Raw genomic sequence first — 25,000 nt, forward strand, 5'->3', positions numbered from 1 at the left:
CAACACACCGAATCATTCAGTAACAGAACACCGAATCATTCAGTAACAACACACCGAATCATTCAGTAACAAAACACCGAATCATTCAGTAACAAAACACCGAATCATTCAGTAACAAAACACCGAATCATTCAGTAACAGAACACCGCGCCGAGTGCTGCTTTCCTCTGGAACTATTCTCGTCGGTCAAATGGAACAGAAAAGGTTGTTTGGATCTAAAATTTAAGTAACTTAATATTAATAAGGCTACTGTTTATTAAACTACACCATGCTACACAATTCACTATTGCAAAGTCGACTTGTGTTATTAACAATATCATAAATCATAAATATCAACAGAAAGCTGAGTTTTCCCCCAGTGTGTTTCTTCTGTGAGTTCATATCGCTGCTCAGTGGTTTTGATTTCTCCACGAATGTGCCTTTCTCAGCTTTACACTAAAATATCTTCATTTGTGTTCTGAAGATGAGCGAAGGTCTGACGGGTGTCCAACCACATGAGGGAGAGGAGTTAATGACAGAATATTCATTTTAGGGTGAACTAACCCTTTAAAACAAGAACAAATCTCTGACAATGGGATCAGAAAACTCTTCTTTGATCTTTTTCCTCTTCGATCCTCAGTAGAGCTCAAGCTTTCTCACTTTGTAAAGAAGTCTGTATCTCTAGCCGCTCCGTTGCGTTTGGTGTTGTTGTTGTTGTTGTTGTTGTTGTTGGCGTTTGATTACCAACACAACATCACTGCCACAGAAACAGTGCAGATATTCTGGAGAATGAAAGGTCAGAGGTCAGATCTGAGCAGCTGCGATAGGCAATAATTCTAGATAAGATTCTCCAGTCAGATTTATCCTTGAGTGTCTGAGCCTGACCTGCAAATACCCTTTCCTGTGTGTGTGTGTGTGTGTGTGTGTGTGTGTGTGTGTGTGTGTGTGTGTGTGTGTTGTGCAGGCCATCATCAACAGCACCATCACTCCTAACATGACCTTCACCAAGACCTCGCACAAGTTTGGCCAGTGGGCCGACAGTCGGGCCAACACCGTCTACGGCCTGGGCTTCTCCTCTGAGGCTCTGCTGAGCAAAGTCAGTCCGGCCCCACACACACAAACACATACGCTTCACACACGTTCCACACACACACACACACACTCTCGGGGCTGGAAACATGTTGTGTTCTCCGTCTGTCTGTAGTTTGCAGAGAAGTTTGCGGAGTTTAAAGAGGCGGCGCGGATGGCGAAGGAGAAGTCTCAGGAGAAGATGGAGTTGACCAGCTCCCCGTCACAGGTATGATCCGTCAGGACACCTGCAGTCTGTGTGTGTGTGTGTGTGTGTGTGTGTGTGTGTGTGTGTGTGTGTGTGTGTGTGTGTGTGTGTGTGTGTGTGTGTGTGTGTTAATCTACTCACGACCTCATTCACTCTCTCTCTCAAGCGCAAACCCGTCTCGTGCTTCCCGCGCTTCAAGGTAAGGAGGAAATGCATAAGCCCGTCCGAACGCCCTTAAAGGGTTAGTTCAGCCAAAACTGAAATGTCTGTCATTAACTCCTCTCCCTAATGTTGCTCCACACCCGTAAGACCTCCGCTCATCTTCACACACAGTTTAAGATATTTTATATTTAGTCCGAGAGCGTATGCAAGTGTATGCACACTATACTGTCCATGTCCAGAAAGGGAATAAAAACGATCAATGATTCGGATCGCCAATGTCTCGTGATTTCAGCAGTTTGACACGCGATCCGAATTATGAATCGATTCGCTGACTCATAACCGTTTGAATCTTTATCTGAGGATTGAACACAAACGCGGAAGAGAAGCCAATGCTGAATAAAGTCGTAGTTTTTGTTATTTTTGGACCCAAATGTATTTTGGATGCTTCAAGAGACTCTAATTAACCCACTGATGTCTCATATGGACTACTGTGATGATGTTTTTATTCCCTTTCTGGACATGGACAGTATAGTGTGCATACACTTGCATACGCTCTCGGACTAAATATAAAATATCTTAAACTGTGTGTGAAGATGAGCGGAGGTCATACGGGTGTGGAGCGACATTAGGGGGAGGAGTTAATGACACACATTTCATTACTGGCTGAACTAACCCTTTAAACCTGACCCGAAACCCACAGTCCGTTAAACAATCCCACAGGATCCAGTCCATCCCAGACTTCCCTTCAGTCCTTCCCAAACTGGTTTATAATCAGGTCCACTGTGATCAATATTCACTGTATTGTCGTTTCTCTCATGCTGTCGTTCATCTCCTGACACACACAGATCCGGAGCGCATCGAAGGTAAGACTGAAGCGGACCGTCCTGAACCTTTATGAGATTATTATTGGCTGCGTTCACATGCACACCAGTAAACTGACAACGCAAACCGCGTTTACGTGACTTTTTTAATAAACCGGGCTATTTCTTTGTAGTGGCGTCAAAAATAATAGTGTCCGTATCAAATGTTAGTTGTGATGTTAAATAAAGCGTGCGCCGTGTCAGCGGGAGATTTACGGCTCATATTATCCCTCATGCGGCGTTTGGCTGAACCTCTTCTACTTCTGCTGACTGAGATGAGAACACATCTTTACAATGCTCTGGGTCTCAGAGTCTGCGTTTGTGATATATGTCCTTATTTCATGCAGAACTCTAGCTCGCTCTGTCTGGATGCGTTTAAATCTGCTGTAAGTTTGTGTTTTTGTCCCCTATCACACATGCGCTCTTCAATAAGCCGACAGAAAGCAGGTTAATGCGTTTACATGCCGCGCGAAATCGAGGTAAGAGGCAAAAACTCCCTGAGCCGACCGGTTTATGCTTACGCCGTTTATGACATTACTCCGATAAAAGAAAACGGGTTACCGCGGTTACATGACCAGATCACTGTCGGCTTATTGGGCATAATCGGCTTAAAGGGGGGTCAGTGTCATGTCAATCTTGAGTACCTATAGAGTAGCATTGCATCCTGCATATCTCCGAAAAGTCTTTATTTTTTTAATAATTATATAAGAAAGATGCGCTGTTCCGAGTCTTTCCGAAAAAAGCCGAGCGGGTGGGGGCGTGTCGTGTGAGCGGAGCTAAATAATGACGTGTGCGCGCCGCTGCTATTGTGTTGAGTTGAGTCGAGTGCGTCGTAAAGCTGTCATCCCTAACAGCGGGAAAAAACTTTATTCAAAATAAAAATATGGCTTTTAATCAGATACAGCCATACATCTATGATCCGGAATCAGACCCAGAGGCTGCAGTTGAACAGGAGCAGCAGCAAAAACGACTAGAGCAGGACGTCTCTATGTGGTACAAGTTATATACTAACTATATAATATGCTTAGCGGCTTGTGTTATTTACATATTTATACTTGAATTATATCGTCGTATTTTTGTCTTTGAAGGTGTACATGTGGGAAGTGCAGTTGTGCACGTGTGTGTGTGTGTGTTTACGCGTGGTTTGTGTAGACAGTAAGCGGACTGGTTTTGCACCGCAGGCTAAGTTAGTGTTTACATAGAAAGACACGGAATAGTAGCGCATTTGAATGAAGAAGCGCGCTTATTTAGTTCAACATATTTCCCCACTCTTTGTGTATTGTTGTTTGGAGTGCTTTTACAATACACAAACATAAAGTTACACATATAGTGGCCAGCTAAACAAATGTACACGCACTACACATCGCATGCTCCATTGATCAATTAACTATACGTGATCATGTTTGGGCTACTTGATGAGCATAGGCAAAAACACACACATTTGAAGCAGTCTCACTCACCGCCTGCGGTTCTAACGTTGGGACCTTTATCGTTGGGACTGCTCCATCCTTCAGCATTAGGCGATTGGGAAAATCCGGTGTCGAGCTGGGCCTTGTTTATGAAACAGTCGGCACCGAAATGCAGCGAACAGATATAAACAGTCGCGCAACTCAGTTGCTGATCCGGAAAAGCAAATTACATCCACTGTTGCCTTAACGCGGGGTTTTGGAGAATCTGTGCAGGACTGTCTTGGTCTGGCAACCAAAAACGCACTTTTTTGGTGACATTGTTATGTGCACATCACCTGTCCAGCATCCTACGAGCCAGCGCTTTAATGGGCGTAGCCTGTTGCTTTCGCTCCCTCTCTCTCTCGCTCTCTCTCTCTCCCTCTCTCTCTCCCTCTCTCTCTCTCTCTCTCTCTCTCTCTCTCTCTCTCTCTCTCTCTCTCTCTCTCTCTCTCTCTCTCTCTCTCTCTCTCACGCTCTTCCGGTAGAATTGTCCGTAAGGCCCATACAAGGAAATTCCGCCCCCATTAACGTCAAAGGGGACGCATGATCGCAAAAAACTTGCCGAAACTTATGACTAACCGGAAGTAGTATTTTTGACAAAGAAATACTCCCATCAAACGTCCACCTTAACTTTTGAAACTTTGTCTATGTTTAGTATGGGATTCCAAGTCTTTAACAGTGTAAAAAGATCAGTATGCATGAAACAGCATTTCACCCCCCCTTTAAGAACGTGCATGTAAACGTATATTTAGTTGAATAACTCTGATCATAATGTTAGTGTCCCCAACTGAGCAAGCCAAGCCAAAGGCGACCAAAGGAACCCAAACTCCATCAGGGCATGATGGAGAAAAATAAACCTTAGAGAAACCAGACTCAGTTCTCCTCTGGCCTATTAACACACAGTGGAGGATTATTAGTCTGGACACCGCACAGCTCAGAGCTCAGAGGTCAGATTAGAGCAGAATATTCAACTTTTATGGGTATCACGGAAGAGACGGATTTATTGAGGATGAGGCAAATTCAGAGGAGACACCAATTGACACTCCAGGATGTGTTGAAAAATAACTCAAAATGAAGAGAGTTTTTGCTTAAAATAAGATAAATAATCTGCCAATGGGGCGAGAAAAATAATCTTAATTCAAACAGAAAACAAGATTATTTTGCTTACCCCATGCATGAGCCACTGGTTATTAACAATAATAATAATAACAGTAATATGTTTAATTGATTTATTTTCCCATGCTCAAAGTGCTTCACAATACACAAACATAAACGCATAAAAAACAGACAAATACAGTATAAATAACAACCTATGTATGTATTAATGTATATATATATAAATACACTATATCTCCAGAAGTGTTGTGCCGCCTCTACACACACCTGAGCTCCCCATTGTTACTCCGTGGGGTTTAATCTGGAGTCGGCCCCCCCTCTCTAACAGCTCCAGCTCTTCTGGGAAGGCTTTCCTCAAGGTTTAGGAGTGTGTTTATGGGGATTTTTGCCCATTGTTCTAGAAGCTCATTTGTGAGGTCAGGACGAGAAGCTAAATGTATTGGGATGCCCCTCCAAATCTGAACTCAAGCGTGGGGCCGTGATAGGCTGACACCTGTGCAATAAGTCCATTCCTGACATTTCCTCACTACTAAATATTCCACGCTCAACTGTTAGTGGGATTAGAACAAAGAGGAAGCCATTGGGAACAACAGCAACTCAGCCACGAAGTGTTAAATCCCAGAGCGGGGTCAGCGCATGCTGAGGGTCACAGGGCGCAGAAGTCTCCAACTTTCTGCAGAGTCAACAGCTCCAGACCTCCAGACTTCTGTGGCCTTCAGATGAGCTCAAGAACAGCGGAGAGAGCTTCATGGAATGGGTTTCCATGGCCGAGTAGCTCATCCAAGCCTTACATCACCAAGAGCAATGCAAAGCGTGGGATGCAGTGGAGTAAAGCAGCCGCCACTGGACTCTAGAGCAGTGAGACGTGTTCTCTGAGCGACCAATCACGCTTCAGTCTGACAATCACATGGACGAGTCTGGGTTTGGCCGTCGCCAGGAGAACGGGACTCGCCTGACTGCATTGTGTCAAGTGTAAAGTTTGGTGGAGGGGGGATTATGGGGTGGGGTTGTTTTTCAGGGGTTGGCCTCTTAGTTCCAGTGAAAGGAACTCTTAATGCTTCACCAAGACATTTTGGACAATTTCATGCTCCTAACTTTGTGGGATCAGTTTGTGGACGGCCCCTTCCTGTCTCAGCATGACTGCGCTCCAGTGCACAAAGCGTCGCTCCATAATGGCCAAACATTCCCATAAACACACTCCTAAACCTCGTGGAAAGAGTTGACGCTGTTGTAGCTGCAAAGGGTGCGCTCACACTCACTGGTTAAACAACAGTCGCTCAAATCCCGCTCCAACATGAAATTTGATTCTCTGTATTGCATTATAATTGTATCCATTTAAAAAGGAATTTGTTTAATATTTATGTGTAAATGTAATATTTTTAATATAATTTCATCTGTTGATTATGAAAAGTGAACAGCATGAGTAAGAAAGGACACATCATCAGATGCGCAATATGGCAGAAGACATGGAGTGGCTCAGAAATGATTCATTAAGTTTTGTAGAAAAGCTTTCTTTAAAGTGAATTTCGTTTTGTATAAATGATATCTTAAATGTAATCAATGTTTCATACGCCAATTGCCTGGATTTAATAAATAAGAAGCAAATATAGCAGACAATATAATCGACAATATATAGCATTGGAGCGCGTCTCATAAATGAACCAAAACTCAGACATCAGAAATATGTCGATTGACACGTCTACTTTTAAACGTAATAATTCAAAGCCAAAAAGAAATGTATTCCGTAATCTAAATCTGTGTGAAATGTGCTTTTTTCTCTTGGTGCGGTCCACTGCGGAGATTGAGTCCGCATCGTTAACTTCATCTTTGCAGCCGACAACACACAACTTTTATTAATAAACTATTAAAATGTCTATTTTTATACATTCATAATAATGACTTTAGCCGGTTCTGTTTGGCAAGCTTGAGTGCGGAAGGCAAACTGCCTGTGTAACATAAAGCTCATTATGGTTTAGAACACACTCGAGGATATATTCAAGTAATTAGATTAATGTAAACGTGTGCTTAGTCCACTAATGGCTTAAAGGGCTAGTTCCCCCAAATATAAAATGTCTGTCATTAACTCCTCCCCCTAATGTCGCTCCACACCCGTCAGACCTCCGCTCATCTTCACACACAGTTTAAGATATTTTATATTTAGTCCGAGAGCGTATGCAAGTGTATGCACACTATACTGTCCATGTCCAGAAAGGGAATAAAAACATCATCACAGTAGTCCATATGAGACATCAGTGGGTTAATTAGAGTCTCTTGAAGCATCCAAAATACATTTGGGTCCAAAAATAACAAAAACTACGACTTTATTCAGCATTGGCTTCTCTTCCGGGTTTGTGTTCAATCCTCAAATAAAGATTCAAACGGTTATGAATCAGTGAATCGATTCATGATTCGGATCGCGTGTCAAACTGCTGAAATCACGAGACATTGCCGATCCGAATCATGAATCGATTCACTGATTCATAACCGTTTGAATCTTTATCTGAGGATTGAACACAAACAGGTGTTATGTCTGCCAGGTGTGTTTAAGCAGCAGTGCTGATGATGTGTGTGTGTGTGTGTGTGACAGGAATCGGCTCCGGGCGATCTTCAGTCTCCCATGACTCCAGAAAGCATCAATGGGACGGATGATAGAGTGACTCCGGACTCCGAGAGCCGATCCGAGCTCAACGCCGCCCCGTTCCCGCACGGGTGAGCCGATTCATCCGCTCATCCATATTCATGCTCCACTGGTGTGTGTGTGTGTCTCTCTCTGTGTGTGTGTGTGTGTGTGTGTGTGTGTGGACCTCCCTGGACAGCATTACATCAAAACACTGAGTTAGACGGACATTAATTATGGATGAAAACACACTTAAATCATTAGCTCTGAGTCACCGAACAGAAGCTTTATTATCCTGAAGATCACAGTCACTGGAGAGTCATGAGCACTTGATGAGTCACTAGTGTGTGTGTGTGTGTGTGTGTGTGTGTGTGTGTGTGTGTGTGTGTGTGTGTGTGTGTGTGTGTGATGGGTAGGTTTAGAGGCAGTGTAGGGGGATAGAATGTACAGTTTGTACAGTTTAAAATCCATTTCGCCTATGGAAAGTCCCTACAATTCACAAAAACCTAACGTGTGTGTGTGTGTGTGTCTTGACTCTTCTTCCTGCAGCTCCACATCCATCAGCAAACACTGGGAGGCTGAGCTGGCGGCTCTGAAGGGGAACAACGCTAAGCTAACGGCGGCGCTGCTCGAGTCCACCGCTAATGTCAAACAGTGGAAGCAGCAGCTGGCGGCCTATCAGGACGAGGCAGAGAGACTCCACAAACGGGTCAGAGACACACACACACACACACACACACACACACACACACCTTCAGGAGAGGCTCACTTTAACACACCTTCAGGAAAGGGGGTGGCTTTAACACACACACACCTTCAGGAAAGGCTCGCTTTTACACTGAAGGTGTGTATGGGCGGCCAAGGCTCATTGATGACCGTGGGGAGCGAAGGCTGGCCCGTGGGGTCCGATCAAACAGACGAGCTACTGGAGCTCAAACTGCTCCAGAAGTTAATGCTGGTTCTGAGAGAAAGCTGTCAGAATACACAGAGCAGCTCAGTTTGAGGCGTATGGACCACAACAAAAACAAAAAATGTCACAAAAACAAACGTGTGTGTGTGTGTGTGTGTGTGTGTTTGTGTGTGTACAGGCTGACTAACAGGACTCACACAACTGAGCAGTTGTCATCATATTGTGTGTGTGTGTGTGTGTGTCCTTGTTTGTATTATTGTTGTGGGGACCAGCCAGAACTTTTCAAAAGGCTAATATACATACTAAATTATGTTTTTTCAAACGTGTGTGTGCGTGTGTGTGTCAGGTGACGGAGCTGGAGTGTGTGAGCGGACAGACGGCCGGCATCAAAACACAGAAGACAGAGCTGAACCAGACCATCGAGGAGCTGGAGGCTGAGCTGAAGGCCAAGGAGGAGGTCAGAAGTCTCACACACACATGCACACACACTCTCTCACACACACACAGTCACACACTCTCTCTCTCACACACACACACACACACAGTGCTGAAATGTTTCTCCCCTCAGGAGCTGGAGAAGCTGAAGGAGGAAGTGGAGAATGCTGAACGTCTGCAGGTGCAGAAGGACTCTCTGGCTCAGCAGCTGCATGTGAGTGTGAGTGTGAGTGTGAGTGTGAGTGTGAGTGTGAGTGTGAGTGTGAGTGTGAGTGTGAGTGTGAGTGTGAGTGTGAGTGTGACCGTGACCACAGGCTCCTTTAGTCAGGAACTTTTGGAAACAATTCCGTAGTCATCTGACTGTAGTGCTTTACTAGAGTAGTCATCTGACTGTAGCGCTTTACTAGAGTAGTCATCTGACTGTAGTGCTTTACTAGAGTAGACATCTGACTGTAGCGCTTTACTAGAGTAGACATCTGACTGTAGTGCTTTACTAGAGTAGTCATCTGACTGTAGCGCTTTACTAGAGTAGACATCTGACTGTAGCGCTTTACTAGAGTAGTCATCTGACTGTAGTGCTTTACTAGAGTAGACATCTGACTGTAGAGCTTTACTAGAGTAGACATCTGACTGTAGTGCTTTACTAGAGTAGTCATCTGACTGTAGTGCTTTACTAGAGTAGTCATCTGACTGTAGTGCTTTACTAGAGTAGTCATCTGACTGTAGCGCTTTACTAGAGTAGTCATCTGACTGTAGTGCTTTACTAGAGTAGTCATCTGACTGTAGTGCTTTACTAGAGTAGTCATCTGACTGTAGTGCTTTACTAGAGTAGTCATCTGACTGTAGTGCTTTACTAGAGTAGTCATCTGACATCTGACTGTAGTGCTTTACTAAAGTAGACATCTGACTGTAGTGCTTTACTAGAGTAGTCATCTGACTGTAGTGCTTTACTAGAGTAGTCATCTGACTGTAGTGCTTTACTAGAGTAGACATCTGACTGTAGTGCTTTACTAGAGTAGTCATCTGACTGTAGTGCTTTACTAGAGCAGACATCTGACTGTAGCGCTTTACTAGAGTAGACATCTGACTGTAGTGCTTTACTAGAGTAGTCATCTGACTGTAGCGCTTTACTAGAGTAGACATCTGACTGTAGCGCTTTACTAGAGTAGTCATCTGACTGTAGTGCTTTACTAGAGTAGACATCTGACTGTAGAGCTTTACTAGAGTAGACATCTGACTGTAGTGCTTTACTAGAGTAGTCATCTGACTGTAGTGCTTTACTAGAGTAGTCATCTGACTGTAGTGCTTTACTAGAGTAGTCATCTGACTGTAGCGCTTTACTAGAGTAGTCATCTGACTGTAGTGCTTTACTAGAGTAGTCATCTGACTGTAGTGCTTTACTAGAGTAGTCATCTGACTGTAGTGCTTTACTAGAGTAGTCATCTGACTGTAGTGCTTTACTAGAGTAGTCATCTGACATCTGACTGTAGTGCTTTACTAAAGTAGACATCTGACTGTAGTGCTTTACTAGAGTAGTCATCTGACTGTAGTGCTTTACTAGAGTAGTCATCTGACTGTAGTGCTTTACTAGAGTAGTCATCTGACTGTAGTGCTTTACTAGAGTAGTCATCTGACTGTAGTGCTTTACTAGAGTAGTCATCTGACTGTAGTGCTTTACTAGAGTAGTCATCTGACTGTAGCGCTTTACTAGAGTAGACATCTGACTGTAGTGCTTTACTAGAGTAGTCATCTGACTGTAGCGCTTTACTAGAGTAGACATCTGACTGTAGTGCTTTACTAGAGTAGTCATCTGACTGTAATGCTTTACTAGAGTAGACATCTGACTGTAGAGCTTTACTAGAGTAGTCATCTGACTGTAGTGCTTTACTAGAGTAGACATCTGACTGTAGTGCTTTACTAGAGTAGTCATCTAACTGTAGTGCTTTACTAGAGTAGTCATCTGACTGTAGTGCTTTACTAGAGTAGTCATCTGACTGTAGTGCTTTACTAGAGTAGTCATCTGACTGTAGTGCTTTACTAGAGTAGACATCTGACTGTAGTGCTTTACTAGAGTAGTCATCTGACTGTAGTGCTTTACTAGAGTAGTCATCTGACTGTAGTGCTTTACTAGAGTAGACATCTGACTGTAGTGCTTTACTAGAGTAGTCATCTGACTGTAGCGCTTTACTAGAGTAGTCATCTGACTGTAGCGCTTTACTAGAGTAGACATCTGACTGTAGTGCTTCACTAGAGTAGTCATCTGACTGTAGTGCTTTACTAGAGTAGTCATCTGACTGTAGTGCTTTACTAGAGAAGACATCTGACTGTAGAGCTTTACTAGAGTAGACATCTGACTGTAGTGCTTCACTAGAGTAGTCATCTGACATCTGACTGTAGTGCTTTACTAGAGTAGTCATCTGACTGTAGTGCTTTACTAGAGTAGTCATCTGACTGTAGCGCTTTACTAGAGTAGTCATCTGACTGTAGTGCTTTACTAGAGTAGACATCTGACTGTAGTGCTTTACTAGAGTAGTCATCTGACTGTAGAGCTTTACTAGAGTAGACATCTGACTGTAGTGCTTTACTAGAGTAGTCATCTGACTGTAGTGCTTTACTAGAGTAGTCATCTGACTGTAGCGCTTTACTAGAGTAGACATCTGACTGTAGCGCTTTACTAGAGTAGTCATCTGACTGTAGTGCTTTACTAGAGTAGACATCTGACTGTAGTGCTTTACTAGAGTAGACATCTGACTGTAGCGCTTTACTAGAGAAGACATCTGACTGTAGAGCTTTACTAGAGTAGACATCTGACTGTAGAGCTTTACTAGAGTAGTCATCTGACTGTAGTGCTTTACTAGAGTAGACATCTGACTGTAGAGCTTTACTAGAGTAGACATCTGACTGTAGTGCTTTACTAGAGTAGTCATCTGACTGTAGTGCTTTACTAGAGTAGACATCTGACTGTAGCGCTTTACTAGAGTAGACATCTGACTGTAGCGCTTTACTAGAGTAGTCATCTGACTGTAGCGCTTTACTAGAGTAGTCATCTGACTGTAGCGCTTTACTAGAGTAGACATCTGACTGTAGAGCTTTACTAGAGTAGTCATCTGACTGTAGCGCTTTACTAGAGTAGTCATCTGACTGTAGTGCTTTACTAGAGTAGACATCTGACTGTAGCGCTTTACTAGAGTAGTCATCTGACTGTAGCGCTTTACTAGAGTAGTCATCTGACTGTAGGGCTTTACTAGAGTAGTCATCTGACTGTAGCGCTTTACTAGAGTAGTCATCTGACTGTAGCGCTTTACTAGAGTAGTCATCTGTCTGTAGCGCTTTACTAGAGTAGACATCTGACTGTAGTGCTTTACTAGAGTAGTCATCTGACTGTAGCGCTTTACTAGAGTAGACATCTGACTGTAGTGCTTTACTAGAGTAGTCATCTGACTGTAGTGCTTTACTAGAGTAGACATCTGACTGTAGTGCTTTACTAGAGTAGACATCTGACTGTAGTGCTTTACTAGAGTAGTCATCTGACTGTAGAGCTTTACTAGAGTAGTCATCTGACTGTAGTGCTTTACTAGAGTAGACATCTGACTGTAGTGCTTTACTAGAGTAGACATCTGACTGTAGAGCTTTACTAGAGAAGTCATCTGACTGTAGCGCTTTACTAGAGTAGTCATCTGACTGTAGCGCTTTTACTAGAGTAGACATCTGACTGTAGCGCTTTACTAGAGTAGTCATCTGACTGTAGCGCTTTACTAGAGTAGACATCTGACTGTAGAGCTTTACTAGAGTAGACATCTGACTGTAGAGCTTTACTAGAGTAGACATCTGACTGTAGTGCTTTACTAGAGTAGTCATCTGACTGTAGTGCTTTACTAGAGTAGACATCTGACTGTAGTGCTTTACTAGAGTAGTCATCTGACTGTAGTGCTTTACTAGAGTAGACATCTGACTGTAGCGCTTTACTAGAGTAGACATCTGACTGTAGCGCTTTACTAGAGTAGACATCTGACTGTAGCGCTTTACTAGAGTAGACATCTGACTGTAGTGCTTTACTAGAGTAGACATCTGACTGTAGTGCTTTACTAGAGTAGTCATCTGACTGTAGCGCTTTACTAGAATAGACATCTGACTGTAGTGCTTTACTAGAGTAGTCATCTGACTGTAGCGCTTTACTAGAGTAGACATCTGACTGTAGCGCTTTACTAGAGTAGACATCTGACTGTAGTGCTTTACTAGAGTAGACATCTGACTGTAGTGCTTTACTAGAGTAGTCATCTGACTGTAGGGCTTTACTAGAGTAGTCATCTGACTGTAGCGCTTTACTAGAGTAGACATCTGACTGTAGCGCTTTACTAGAGTAGACATCTGACTGTAGTGCTTTACTAGAGTAGACATCTGACTGTAGTGCTTTACTAGAGTAGACATCTGACTGTAGCGCTTTACTAGAGTAGACATCTGACTGTAGCGCTTTACTAGAGTAGTCATCTGACTGTAGCGCTTTACTAGAGTAGACATCTGACTGTAGCGCTTTACTAGAGTAGACATCTGACTGTAGTGCTTTACTAGAGTAGACATCTGACTGTAGTGCTTTACTAGAGTAGACATCTGACTGTAGCGCTTTACTAGAGTAGACATCTGACTGTAGCGCTTTACTAGAGTAGTCATCTGACTGTAGCGCTTTACTAGAGTAGACATCTGACTGTAGTGCTTTACTAGAGTAGACATCTGACTGTAGTGCTTTACTAGAGTAGACATCTGACTGTAGCGCTTTACTAGAGTAGACATCTGACTGTAGCGCTTTACTAGAGTAGACATCTGACTGTAGCGCTTTACTAGAGTAGTCATCTGACTGTAGTGCTTTACTAGAGTAGTCATCTGACTGTAGTGCTTTACTAGAGTAGACATCTGACTGTAGTGCTTTACTAGAGTAGTCATCTGACTGTAGTGCTTTACTAGAGTACTCATCTGACTGTAGTGCTTTACTAGAGTAGACATCTGACTGTAGTGCTTTACTAGAGTAGACATCTGACTGTAGCGCTTTACTAGAGTAGACATCTGACTGTAGCGCTTTACTAGAGTAGACATCTGACTGTAGCGCTTTACTAGAGTAGACATCTGACTGTAGCGCTTTACTAGAGTAGACATCTGACTGTAGCGCTTTACTAGATTAGACATCTGACTGTAGTGCTTTACTAGAGTAGACATCTGACTGTAGTGCTTTACTAGAGTAGACATCTGACTGTAGTGCTTTACTAGAGTAGACATCTGACTGTAGTGCTTTACTAGAGTAGTCATCTGACTGTAGCGCTTTACTAGAGTAGGCATCTGACTGTAGTGCTTTACTAGAGTAGTCATCTGACTGTAGCGCTTTACTAGAGTAGGCATCTGACTGTAGTGCTTTACTAGAGTAGGCATCTGACTGTAGCGCTTTACTAGAGTAGTCATCTGGCTGTAGTGCTTTACTAGAGTAGTCATCTGACTGTAGCGCTTTACTAGAGTAGTCATCTGACATCTGACTGTAGTGCTTTACTAAAGTAGACATCTGACTGTAGTGCTTTACTAGAGTAGTCATCTGACTGTAGTGCTTTACTAGAGTAGTCATCTGACTGTAGTGCTTTACTAGAGTAGTCATCTGACTGTAGTGCTTTACTAGAGTAGTCATCTGACTGTAGTGCTTTACTAGAGTAGTCATCTGACTGTAGTGCTTTACTAGAGTAGTCATCTGACTGTAGCGCTTTACTAGAGTAGACATCTGACTGTAGTGCTTTACTAGAGTAGTCATCTGACTGTAGCGCTTTACTAGAGTAGACATCTGACTGTAGTGCTTTACTAGAGTAGTCATCTGACTGTAATGCTTTACTAGAGTAGACATCTGACTGTAGAGCTTTACTAGAGTAGTCATCTGACTGTAGTGCTTTACTAGAGTAGACATCTGACTGTAGTGCTTTACTAGAGTAGTCATCTAACTGTAGTGCTTTACTAGAGTAGTCATCTGACTGTAGTGCTTTACTAGAGTAGTCATCTGACTGTAGTGCTTTACTAGAGTAGTCATCTGACTGTAGTGCTTTACTAGAGTAGACATCTGACTGTAGCGCTTTACTAGAGTAGTCATCTGACTGTAGCGCTTTACTAGAGTAGTCATCTGACTGTAGCGCTTTACTAGAGTAGTCATCTGACTGTAGTGCTTTACTAGACTAGTCATCTGACTGTAGTGCTTTACTAGAGTAAACATCTGACTGTAGTGCTTTACTAGAGTAGTCATCTGACTGTAGTGCTTTACTAGAGTAGACATCTGACTGTAGTGCTTTACTAGAGTAGACATCTGACTGTAGCGCTTTACTAGAGTAGTCATCTGACTGTAGCGCTTTACTAGAGTAGTCATCTGACTGTAGTGCTTTACTAGACTAGTCATCTGACTGTAGTGCTTTACTAGAGTAAACATCTGACTGTAGTGCTTTACTAGAGTAGTCATCTGACTGTAGTGCTTTACTAGAGTAGACATCTGACTGTAGTGCTTTACTAGAGTAGACATCTGACTGTAGTGCTTTACTAGAGTAGTCATCTGACTGTAGTGCTTTACTAGACTAGTCATCTGACTGTAGTGCTTTACTAGAGTAAACATCTGACTGTAGTGCTTTACTAGAGTAGTCATCTGACTGTAGTGCTTTACTAGAGTAGACATCTGACTGTAGTGCTTTACTAGAGTAGTCATCTGACTGTAGCGCTTTACTAGAGTAGTCATCTGACTGTAGCGCTTTACTAGAGTAGTCATCTGACTGTAGTGCTTTACTAGACTAGTCATCTGACTGTAGTGCTTTACTAGAGTAAACATCTGACTGTAGTGCTTTACTAGAGTAGTCATCTGACTGTAGTGCTTTACTAGAGTAGACATCTGACTGTAGTGCTTTACTAGAGTAGACATCTGACTGTAGCGCTTTACTAGAGTAGTCATCTGACTGTAGCGCTTTACTAGAGTAGTCATCTGACTGTAGTGCTTTACTAGACTAGTCATCTGACTGTAGTGCTTTACTAGAGTAAACATCTGACTGTAGTGCTTTACTAGAGTAGACATCTGACTGTAGTGCTTTACTAGAGTAGACATCTGACTGTAGTGCTTTACTAGAGTAGTCATCTGACTGTAGTGCTTTACTAGAGTAGACATCTGACTGTAGTGCTTTACTAGAGTAGTCATCTGACTGTAGTGCTTTACTAGAGTAGACATCTGACTGTAGTGCTTTACTAGAGTAGACATCTGACTTTAGTGCTTTACTAGAGTAGTCATCTGACTGTAGTGCTTTACTAGAGTAGACATCTGACTGTAGAGCTTTTATTTAAAAATTAAATTTTTTAATCGATTTTTATTTTATTTTATCAATTCTTTTTTTAATCGATTGTTTTTTAATAAATTCTTTTTGGAATCAATTCCCAGCCCTATGACTTCACACTTCTGATCGCTCTGCTTCTCTCTCTCACACACACATACACACACACTCACACTCCGCTTCTCCCGCAGGACTCGCAGCTGCAGAACGCGGAGCTGGAGATGCGTCTGTCGGAGCTGGAGCAGCGTCTGGAGAGCAGCCGGCTGGAGGACCTGAGCTTCCGGAAGAGTCTGCGCTCGCTACTGGAGCTGCTGGATGGGAAGATCTACGAGCTCAATGAGCTGAGGGACAATCTGGCCAAACTGCTGAGCTAGAGTCTCACACACACACACACACAAACACACACACACTGCCTTCACTCATCTCAGATCTCACACACACACTGCAGATCTCGGAGTTCGGGATTCTGTCCGAGAGACACTCTTAGACTGACCGTCACATGACCTGGAGGTGAAAGGTCACGGACACACTCTTGAACTGACCGTCACGTGACCTGGAGGTGAAAGGTCACGGACATACACTCTTGAACTGACCGTCATGTGACCTGGAGGTGAAAAGTCGCAGACACACACTCTTGAACTGACCTTCACATGACCTGGAGGTGAAGGGTCGCAAACACACACTTGAACTGACCGTGATGATGATGATGATGAAGGTGCGTTTAGGACACACACACACACACAATCTTTCACTCTTTAACTGATGAAGATGATGATGAAGGTGCATTTAGGACACACACACACACACACACACTTCCACTCTTTAACTGATGAAAATGATGATGAAGGTGCATTTAGGACACACACACACACACACACTCTTCCACTCTTTAACTGATGAAGATGATGATGAAGGTGCATTTAGGACACACACACACACACACTCTTCCACTCTTTAACTGATGAAGATGATGATGAGGTGCATTTAGGACACACACACACTCTCTTCCACTCTTTAACTGATGAAGATGATGATGAAGGTGCATTTAGGACACACACACACTCTTCCACTCTTTAACTGATGAAGATGATGATGAAGGTGCATTTAGGACACACACACACACTCTTCCACTCTTTAACTGATGAAGATGATGATGAAGGTGCATTTAGGACACACACACACACTCTCTTCCACTCTAACTTATGATGATGATGATGATGGTGCATTTAGGACACACACACACACACACTCTCTTCCACTCTAACTTATGATGATGATGATGATGGTGCATTTAGGACACACACACACACACTCTCTTCCACTCTAACTTATGATGATGATGATGAAGGTGCATTTAGGACACACACACACGCACACACACACACACTCTCTTCCACTCTTGAACTTCCACAATCTGAGCAATAGCGAGTTCAGTGGCACTATCAGGTATTTTCTGTCTCACACACACACTGAAATCTTTATCCGTGTGAGCGGTGCAGGTGTGTGTGTGTGTGTGACTCTTCGGGATCGAGCGTTTTGTTCTGCTGTCTGATTTCTGCTTATTTATTGTAAAGTATATCTATATTCTAATCACAGTTGTGTAGATGTTCCACGTACAGACGTTTGTTTGTTTTCATCGTTTCCTGTTTTTATCGTTTGCGTTGTGGAAATATGAATGTTTTGTAAATGTGGAGATAAACTGGCAATATTTTTGAACTATTTCAAAGGGAATCGTGTCCGGAGGGAAACTCTTGCCAAAATCTGCTTGTGTGTGTGTGTGTGTGTGTGTGTGAGAGAGAGGATGACGATCCGTTTGTGTGTGTGTGTGAGGATGACGATCCGCTCGTGTGTGTGTGTGTGTGTGTGTGTGTGTGTGTGAGAGAGAGGATGACGATCCGTTTGTGTGTGTGTGTGAGGATGACGATCCGCTCGTGTGTGTGTGTGTGTGTGTGTGTGTGTGAGAGAGAGAGAGGATGACGATCCGTTTGTGTGTGTGTGTGAGGATGACGATCCACTCGTGTGTGTGTGTGTGAGTGTGAGAGAGGATGATGATCCGTTTGTGTGTGTGTGAGGATGACGATCCGCTCGTGTGTGTGTGTGTGTGTGTGTGTGTGAGGATGACGATCCACTCGTGTGTGTGTGTGTGTGTGTGTGTGTGTGAGAGGAACCTCAAGGGCTTGCGCTGGACACACTGGACGGCTTTATGATGATGATTTCGAAGCTCACACACCTTTGATTATAACACACACTTCGACACGGATGTACTTCTGAGTTTATAGTAAAATGAAAGTGAAAACTCAACATGTGTTGTTTCGTCTGTGTAAAGACTGATCCCAGAACACACTCGTGTTTCTGACTTCATCTCACAATTCTCCATTTTTCCCTGCAGTTGCGACTTTTATTGAAAAATTTACTTTTTTCTCGTAATTGCGACTTTTTATAGAAAAAATGAGTGTTTTTTTCTTGTAAATTATCCCCAAAATTCTCTGACTTTTTATTGAAAAATGTTGACTTCATAATTGTGATAAAAAATATATATTTTATTGTAACTGTGACTTTTTTAAAGTCGCAGTTACAATAATTTTTTTCTAGAAAGTCACAATTAGAAAAAAAGCTCAAATTAAATCATTTAATTTTTGATGTCGCAAAAAAGAAAAAAAGTTTACATTTTTCTATAAAAAGTTTCTCACAATTGCGCCTTTTTCATTGTGATAACATAAAAAAAAATTTAATTATCTCCCAATTACAATTGGCGAATTGTAAAATATAAACTCACAATTGTGAAATAAAAAGTTGTAAAAAGTCCAAACTATGAGATACTGGCTTTTTTATTTTATTGACAGAAAAAGGAATGAGTAAGATCCGAAGGGTGAGATCTTCACCCCCACTGGTCAGACACGCCCCCTGATGACGTCAGCGCCCCCCACTGGTCAGATACGCCCCCTGATGACGTCAGCGCCCCCACTGGTCAGACACGCCCCCTGATGACGTCAGCGCCCCCACTGGTCAGACACGCCCCCTGATGACGTCAGCGCCCCCCACTGGTCAGACACGCCCCCTGATGACGTCAGCGCCCCACTGCTCAGACACGCCCCCTGATGACGTCAGCGCCCCCTCTGGTCAGACACGCCCCCTGATGACGTCAGCGCCCCCACTGCTCAGACACGCCCCCTGATGACGTCAGCGCCCCCTCTGGTCAGACACGCCTCCTGATGACGTCAGCGCCCCCACTGGTCAGATACGCCCCCTGATGACGTCAGCGCCCCCTCTGGTCAGACACGCCTCCTGATGACGTCAGCGCCCCCACTGGTCAGATACGCCCCCTGATGACGTCAGCGCCCCCACTGGTCAGATACGCCCCCTGATGATGTCAGCGCCCCCCACTGGTCAGATACGCCCCCTGATGACGTCAGCGCCCCCTCTGGTCAGACACACCCCCTGATGATGTCAGCGCCCCCTCTGGTCAGACACGCCCCCTGATGACGTCAGCGCCCCCTCTGGTCAGACACGCCCCCTGATGACGTCAGCGCCCCCCTCTGGTCAGACACGCCCCCGATGATGTCAGCGCCCCCACTGGTCAGACACGCCCCCTGATGACGTCAGCGCCCCCTCTGGTCAGACACGCCCCCTGATGACGTCAGCGCCCCCTCTGGTCAGACACGCCCCCTGATGACGTCAGCGCCCCCCTCTGGTCAGACACGCCCCCTGATGATGTCAGCGCCCCCACTGGTCAGATACGCCCCCTGATGATGTCAGTGCCCCCTCTGGTCAGACACGCCCCCTGATGACGTCAGCGCCCCCCACTGGTCAGACACGCCCCCTGATGACGTCAGCGCCCCCACTGGTCAGACACGCCCCCTGATGACGTCAGCGCCCCCTCTGGTCAGACACGCCCCCTGATGACGTCAGCGCCCCCACTGGTCAGATACGCCCCCTGATGACGTCAGCGCCCCCACTGGTCAGATACGCCCCCTGATGATGTCAGCGCCCCCCACTGGTCAGATACGCCCCCTGATGACGTCAGCGCCCCCTCTGGTCAGACACGCCCCCTGATGATGTCAGCGCCCCCTCTGGTCAGACACGCCCCCTGATGACGTCAGCGCCCCCTCTGGTCAGACACGCCCCCTGATGACGTCAGCGCCCCCCTCTGGTCAGACACGCCCCCGATGATGTCAGCGCCCCCACTGGTCAGATACGCCCCCTGATGACGTCAGCGCCCCCTCTGGTCAGACACGCCCCCTGATGACGTCAGCGCCCCCTCTGGTCAGACACGCCCCCTGATGACGTCAGCGCCCCCCTCTGGTCAGACACGCCCCCTGATGATGTCAGCGCCCCCACTGGTCAGATACGCCCCCTGATGATGTCAGTGCCCCCTCTGGTCAGACACGCCCCCTGATGACGTCAGCGCCCCCTCTGGTCAGACACGCCCCCTGATGATGTCAGCGCCCCCTCTGGTCAGACACGCCCCCTGATTATGTCAGCGCCCCCCACTGGTCAGACACGCCCCCTGATGATGTCAGCGCCCCCTCTGGTCAGACACGCCCCCTGATGACGTCAGCGCCCCCTCTGATCAGACACGCCCCCTGATGATGTCAGCTCCCCCTCTGGTCAGACACGCCCCCTGATGACGTCAGCGCCCCCCACTGGTCAGACACGCCCCCTGATGACGTCAGCGCCCCTCTCTGGTCAGACACGCCCCCTGATGTCAGCGGCCCCTCTGGTCAGACACGCCCCCTGATGATGTCAGCGCCCCCCACTGGTCAGACACGCCCCCTGATGACGTCAGCGCCCCCTCTGGTCAGACACGCCCCCTTATGATGTCAGCTCAGACACTCCCCCGAATGATGTCAGTGCCCCCCTCTTGTCTAACACGCCCCCTGATGATGTCAGCGCCCCCCTCTGGTCAGACACGCCCCCTGATGATGTCAGCGCCCCCTCTAGTCAGACACGCCCCCTGATGACATCAGCGCCCCCTCTGGTCAGACACGCCCCCTGATGACGTCAGCGCCCCTTTTCTGGTCAGACACGCCCCCTGATGACGTCAGCGCCCCCCTCTGGTCAGACACGCCCCTGATGACTTCAGCGCCCCCCTCTGGTCAGACACGCCCCCTGATGACTTCAGCGCCCCCACTGGTCAGACACGCCCCCTGATGACGTCAGCGCCCCCCACTGGTCAGACACGCCCCCTGATGACGTCAGCGCCCCCTCTGGTCAGACACGCCCCCTGATGACGTCAGCGCCCCCCACTGGTCAGACACGCCCCCTGATGAAGTCAGCGCCCCCTCTGGTCAGACACGCCCCCTGATGACGTCAGGGCCCCCTCTGGTCAGACACGCCCCCTGATGACTTCAGGGCCCCCTCTGGTCAGACACGCCCCCTGATGACGTCAGCGCCCCGATGACGTCAGGGCCCCCTCTGCTCAGACACGCCCCCTGATGACGTCAGCGCCCCCCCTCTGGTCAGACACGCCCCCTGATGATGTCAGCGCACCCACTGCTCAGACACGCCCCCTGATGATGTCAGCGCACCCACTGCTCAGACCCTGATGGCAGAATAATGACACACACAAACGGGACGTTTCTTTTAAACTTTATTTTACGTAAGGGGCAAAATGCAAATTTAAAATAACTATCAGGAGTACAATGTTTGGAAAAGCAGAGTAAAAGCAAAATTGTAGATTCAAAAAAAATCATTGTACATTTTATGGTATTGCTTTACATATTTAAATATTTAGTTGAACTCAATAAATACATGTGTGGTCTAAGCAAACATGCGGCGGATCGGGTCCTAATATTGCACATGTGGAGCGGGCGGCCGATGGTGGCGCTCACGGCTGTAGTGTTTCGGCGGGAAAACGCTTCTGATTCAACAAGAATGCATAGAACATACAGAACAATTAATATGATTAAAACAAAAGATATCAAAAGCTAAATACAGTACACGTGATGAAAAACTTAAAAACACACTGCAGTGTCACGTCAGAGTCCGCCCCTCAGCATTGTGGGTAAACGTGATGTCATGAGCAGAGCGAGGAGACGGCCCGACGGATGATTCAGTGACTGACGGGAATATAAATCAAATTAACATACGGAGAGATAAATGAAGAAATGAGCGGGAAAAGAAGAAACGAGCGGGAAAAGAAGAAACGAGCGGGAAAAGAAGAAACGAGCGGGAAAAGAAGAAACGAGCGGGAAATGAAGAAACGAGCGGGAAATGAAGAAACGAGCGGGAAATGAAGAAACGAGCGGGAAATGAAGAAACGAGCGGGAAATGAAGAAATGAGCGAGACGTGACAGGCGGCACACGCGTGTGGGAGGCAGATCCTCATGACATCAGCACATTCACACACACTAGTTCAGATGTTCATGATTAGTTTCAGAGGCTGTTGGTTTGATTGACTGATCTGAATGTGTGTGTGTGTGTGTGTGTGTGTGTGTGTGTGCTTGTTTTTGTGACATATGAGGACTCAAATGTGTGTAATGCCATGGGTATGACACAGGTATTACAGGAGAGGGTGAAATATGAGGACATTACCCATGGCCCCACTTTACAAAAGGCTTATAAATCACACAGGAGGAGTTTTTATGAGAAAGTAAAAATGCAGAATGTGTGTGTGTGTGTGTGTGTTTGTATTGGGTAGGTTTAGGGGCAGTGTAAGGGGATAGAAAATATGGTTTGTACAGTATAAAAACCATTAGGCCTATGGAATGTCCCCATATTACACAAAAACAAGTGTGTGTGTGTGTGTGTGTGTGTGTGTGTGTGTGTGTGTGTGTGTGTGTGTGTGTGTGTGTGTGTGTGTGTGTGTGTGTGTGTGTGACTCATGAGTGGTGGCTCCTCCGGCTGTCACACATGAAGACAACAACAAACAGGTCAGAGTGAGTGAAGGATTAATAACTGGAATAAGGACGGCTGTGTGTGTTCGTATCTGTTCATCACACACACACACACACACACACACACTCTCTCTCTTCAGCTCTCCCAGTCGGTGCAGGGCGGTGTGTCGTCCTCAGACTCGGACTCCGGTGAAGCCTCTTTGATCCGCCTGAGGGCCTCGTGGATGGAGCGGGTCAGCGGGTCCGGATCCGGATCCAGGCCCCGGCGCTCCGGCCTCCGCACCTTACGCAGCTTCACTCCCTTCCGGATCTGAGCCAGGATATTATTTCCGTCGTCCTCATCCGGATCCGGAGCCAAAACACGGAGCTCCGCCTTCCGCAGGTGGAAGCTGCCGCGCTTCAGACTGGCCAGAACCTCGTCCATCGGGGAGCTCGCTGCGGACACACACATACGGAGAACACACAATCGATTAATGAGAACCGTTATGGATGATTTTCGTTATCGATTAGTTGCTGCAGCCCTAGTTAGCGCAGCTGGTGGAATCTTTACGCATTGAGACAGACCTGACTAATCGATTAATGAGAACCGTTATCGATGATTTTCGTTATCGATTAGTTGCTGCAGCCCTAGTTAGTGCGGCTGGTGGAATCTTTGCGCACAATCGGCAGACCTGACTAATCGATTAATGAGAACCGTTATGGATGATTTTCGTTATCGATTAGTTGCTGCAGCCCTAGTTAGCGCAGCTGGTGGAATCTTTGCGCACAATCGGCAGACCTGACTAATCGATTAATGAGAACCGTTATGGATGATTTTCGTTATCGATTAGTTGCTGCAGCCCTAGTTAGCGCAGCTTGTGGAATCTTTGCGCATTGAGACAGACCTGACTAATCGATTAATGAGAACCGTTATCGATGATTTTCGTTATCGATTAGTTGCTGCAGCCCTAGTTAGCGCGGCTGGTGGAATCTTTGCGCACAATCGGCAGACCTGACTAATCGATTAATGAGAACCGTTATGGATGATTTTCGTTATCGATTAGTTGCTGCAGCCCTAGTTAGCGCGGCTGGTGGAATCTTTGCGCACAATCGGCAGACCTGACTAATCGATTAATGAGAACCGTTATGGATGATTTTCGTTAACGATTAGTTGCTGCAGCCCTAGTTAGCGCAGCTGGTGGAATCTTTGCGCATTGAGACAGACCTGACTAATCGATTAATGAGAACCGTTATGGATGATTTTCGTTAACGATTAGTTGCTGCAGCCCTAGTTAGCGCGGCTGGTGGAATCTTTGCGCACAATCGGCAGACCTGACTAATCGATTAATGAGAACCGTTATGGATGATTTTCGTTAACGATTAGTTGCTGCAGCCCTAGTTAGCGCAGCTGGTGGAATCTTTGCGCATTGAGACAGACCTGACTAATCGATTAATGAGAACCGTTATCGATGATTTTCGTTATCGATTAGTTGCTGCAGCCCTAGTTAGCGCGGCTGGTGGAATCTTTGCGCACAATCGGCAGACCTGACTAATCGATTAATGAGAACCGTTATGGATGATTTTCGTTATCGATTAGTTGCTGCAGCCCTAGTTAGCGCGGCTGGTGGAATCTTTGCGCACAATCGGCAGACCTGACTAATCGATTAATGAGAACCGTTATGGATGATTTTCGTTATCGATTAGTTGCTGCAGCCCTAGTTAGCGCAGCTGGTGGAATCTTTGCGCACTTAGACAGACCCGACTAATCGATTAATGAGAACCGTTATGGATGATTTTCGTTATCGATTAGTTGCTGCAGCCCTAGTTAGCGCAGCTGGTGGAATCTTTGCGCACTTAGACAGACCCGACTAATCGATTAATGAGAACCGTTATCGATGATTTTCGTTATCGATTATTATCGATTAGTTGCTGCAGCCCTAGTTAGCGCAGCTGGTGGAATTTTTGCGCACTGAGACAGACCTGACTAATCGATTAATGAGAACCGTTATGGGTGATTTTCGTTATTGATTAGTTGCTGCAGCCCTAGTTAGCGCGGC

The 25,000-nt window shown here is 45.7% G+C and overlaps 2 protein-coding genes across 4 annotated transcripts in view; one reads left to right on the plus strand and one right to left on the minus strand.

The window, feature by feature from the left end:
- The window catches only part of LOC137046570 (homer protein homolog 1), a 30,099-nt gene extending 12,111 nt beyond the window's left edge, over positions 1-17,988 (plus strand). Inside the window, exons 3-10 of one of the 3 annotated variants that reach the window (XR_010899006.1) lie at positions 944-1,075; positions 1,184-1,276; positions 7,429-7,550; positions 8,008-8,167; positions 8,715-8,825; positions 8,937-9,023; positions 16,320-17,042; positions 17,107-17,987. Coding sequence is in view for 2 of the 3 variants with exons in the window: in XM_067423833.1 (XP_067279934.1) it covers positions 944-1,075; positions 1,184-1,276; positions 7,429-7,550; positions 8,008-8,167; positions 8,715-8,825; positions 8,937-9,023; positions 16,320-16,502 (888 nt within the window). In the remaining variant the exon portion in view is untranslated. Of the gene's footprint in view, positions 1-943; positions 1,076-1,183; positions 1,277-7,428; positions 7,551-8,007; positions 8,168-8,714; positions 8,826-8,936; positions 9,024-16,319 lie in introns of all 3 variants that reach the window. The other 2 variants (XM_067423833.1, XM_067423834.1) reach the window with 2 other exon arrangements.
- A 3,717-nt stretch (positions 17,989-21,705) lies between these two features.
- The window catches only part of jmy (junction mediating and regulatory protein, p53 cofactor), a 37,978-nt gene continuing 34,683 nt past the window's right edge, over positions 21,706-25,000 (minus strand). The window contains 1 exon segment of the mRNA XM_067422636.1: positions 21,706-23,399. Coding sequence (XP_067278737.1) covers positions 23,101-23,399 — 299 coding nt within the window. The 3' untranslated portion in view covers positions 21,706-23,100.

Source organism: Pseudorasbora parva, chromosome 18, assembly GCF_024679245.1.
Source record: "Pseudorasbora parva isolate DD20220531a chromosome 18, ASM2467924v1, whole genome shotgun sequence".
NCBI classification, from domain to species: Eukaryota; Metazoa; Chordata; class Actinopteri; order Cypriniformes; family Gobionidae; genus Pseudorasbora; species Pseudorasbora parva.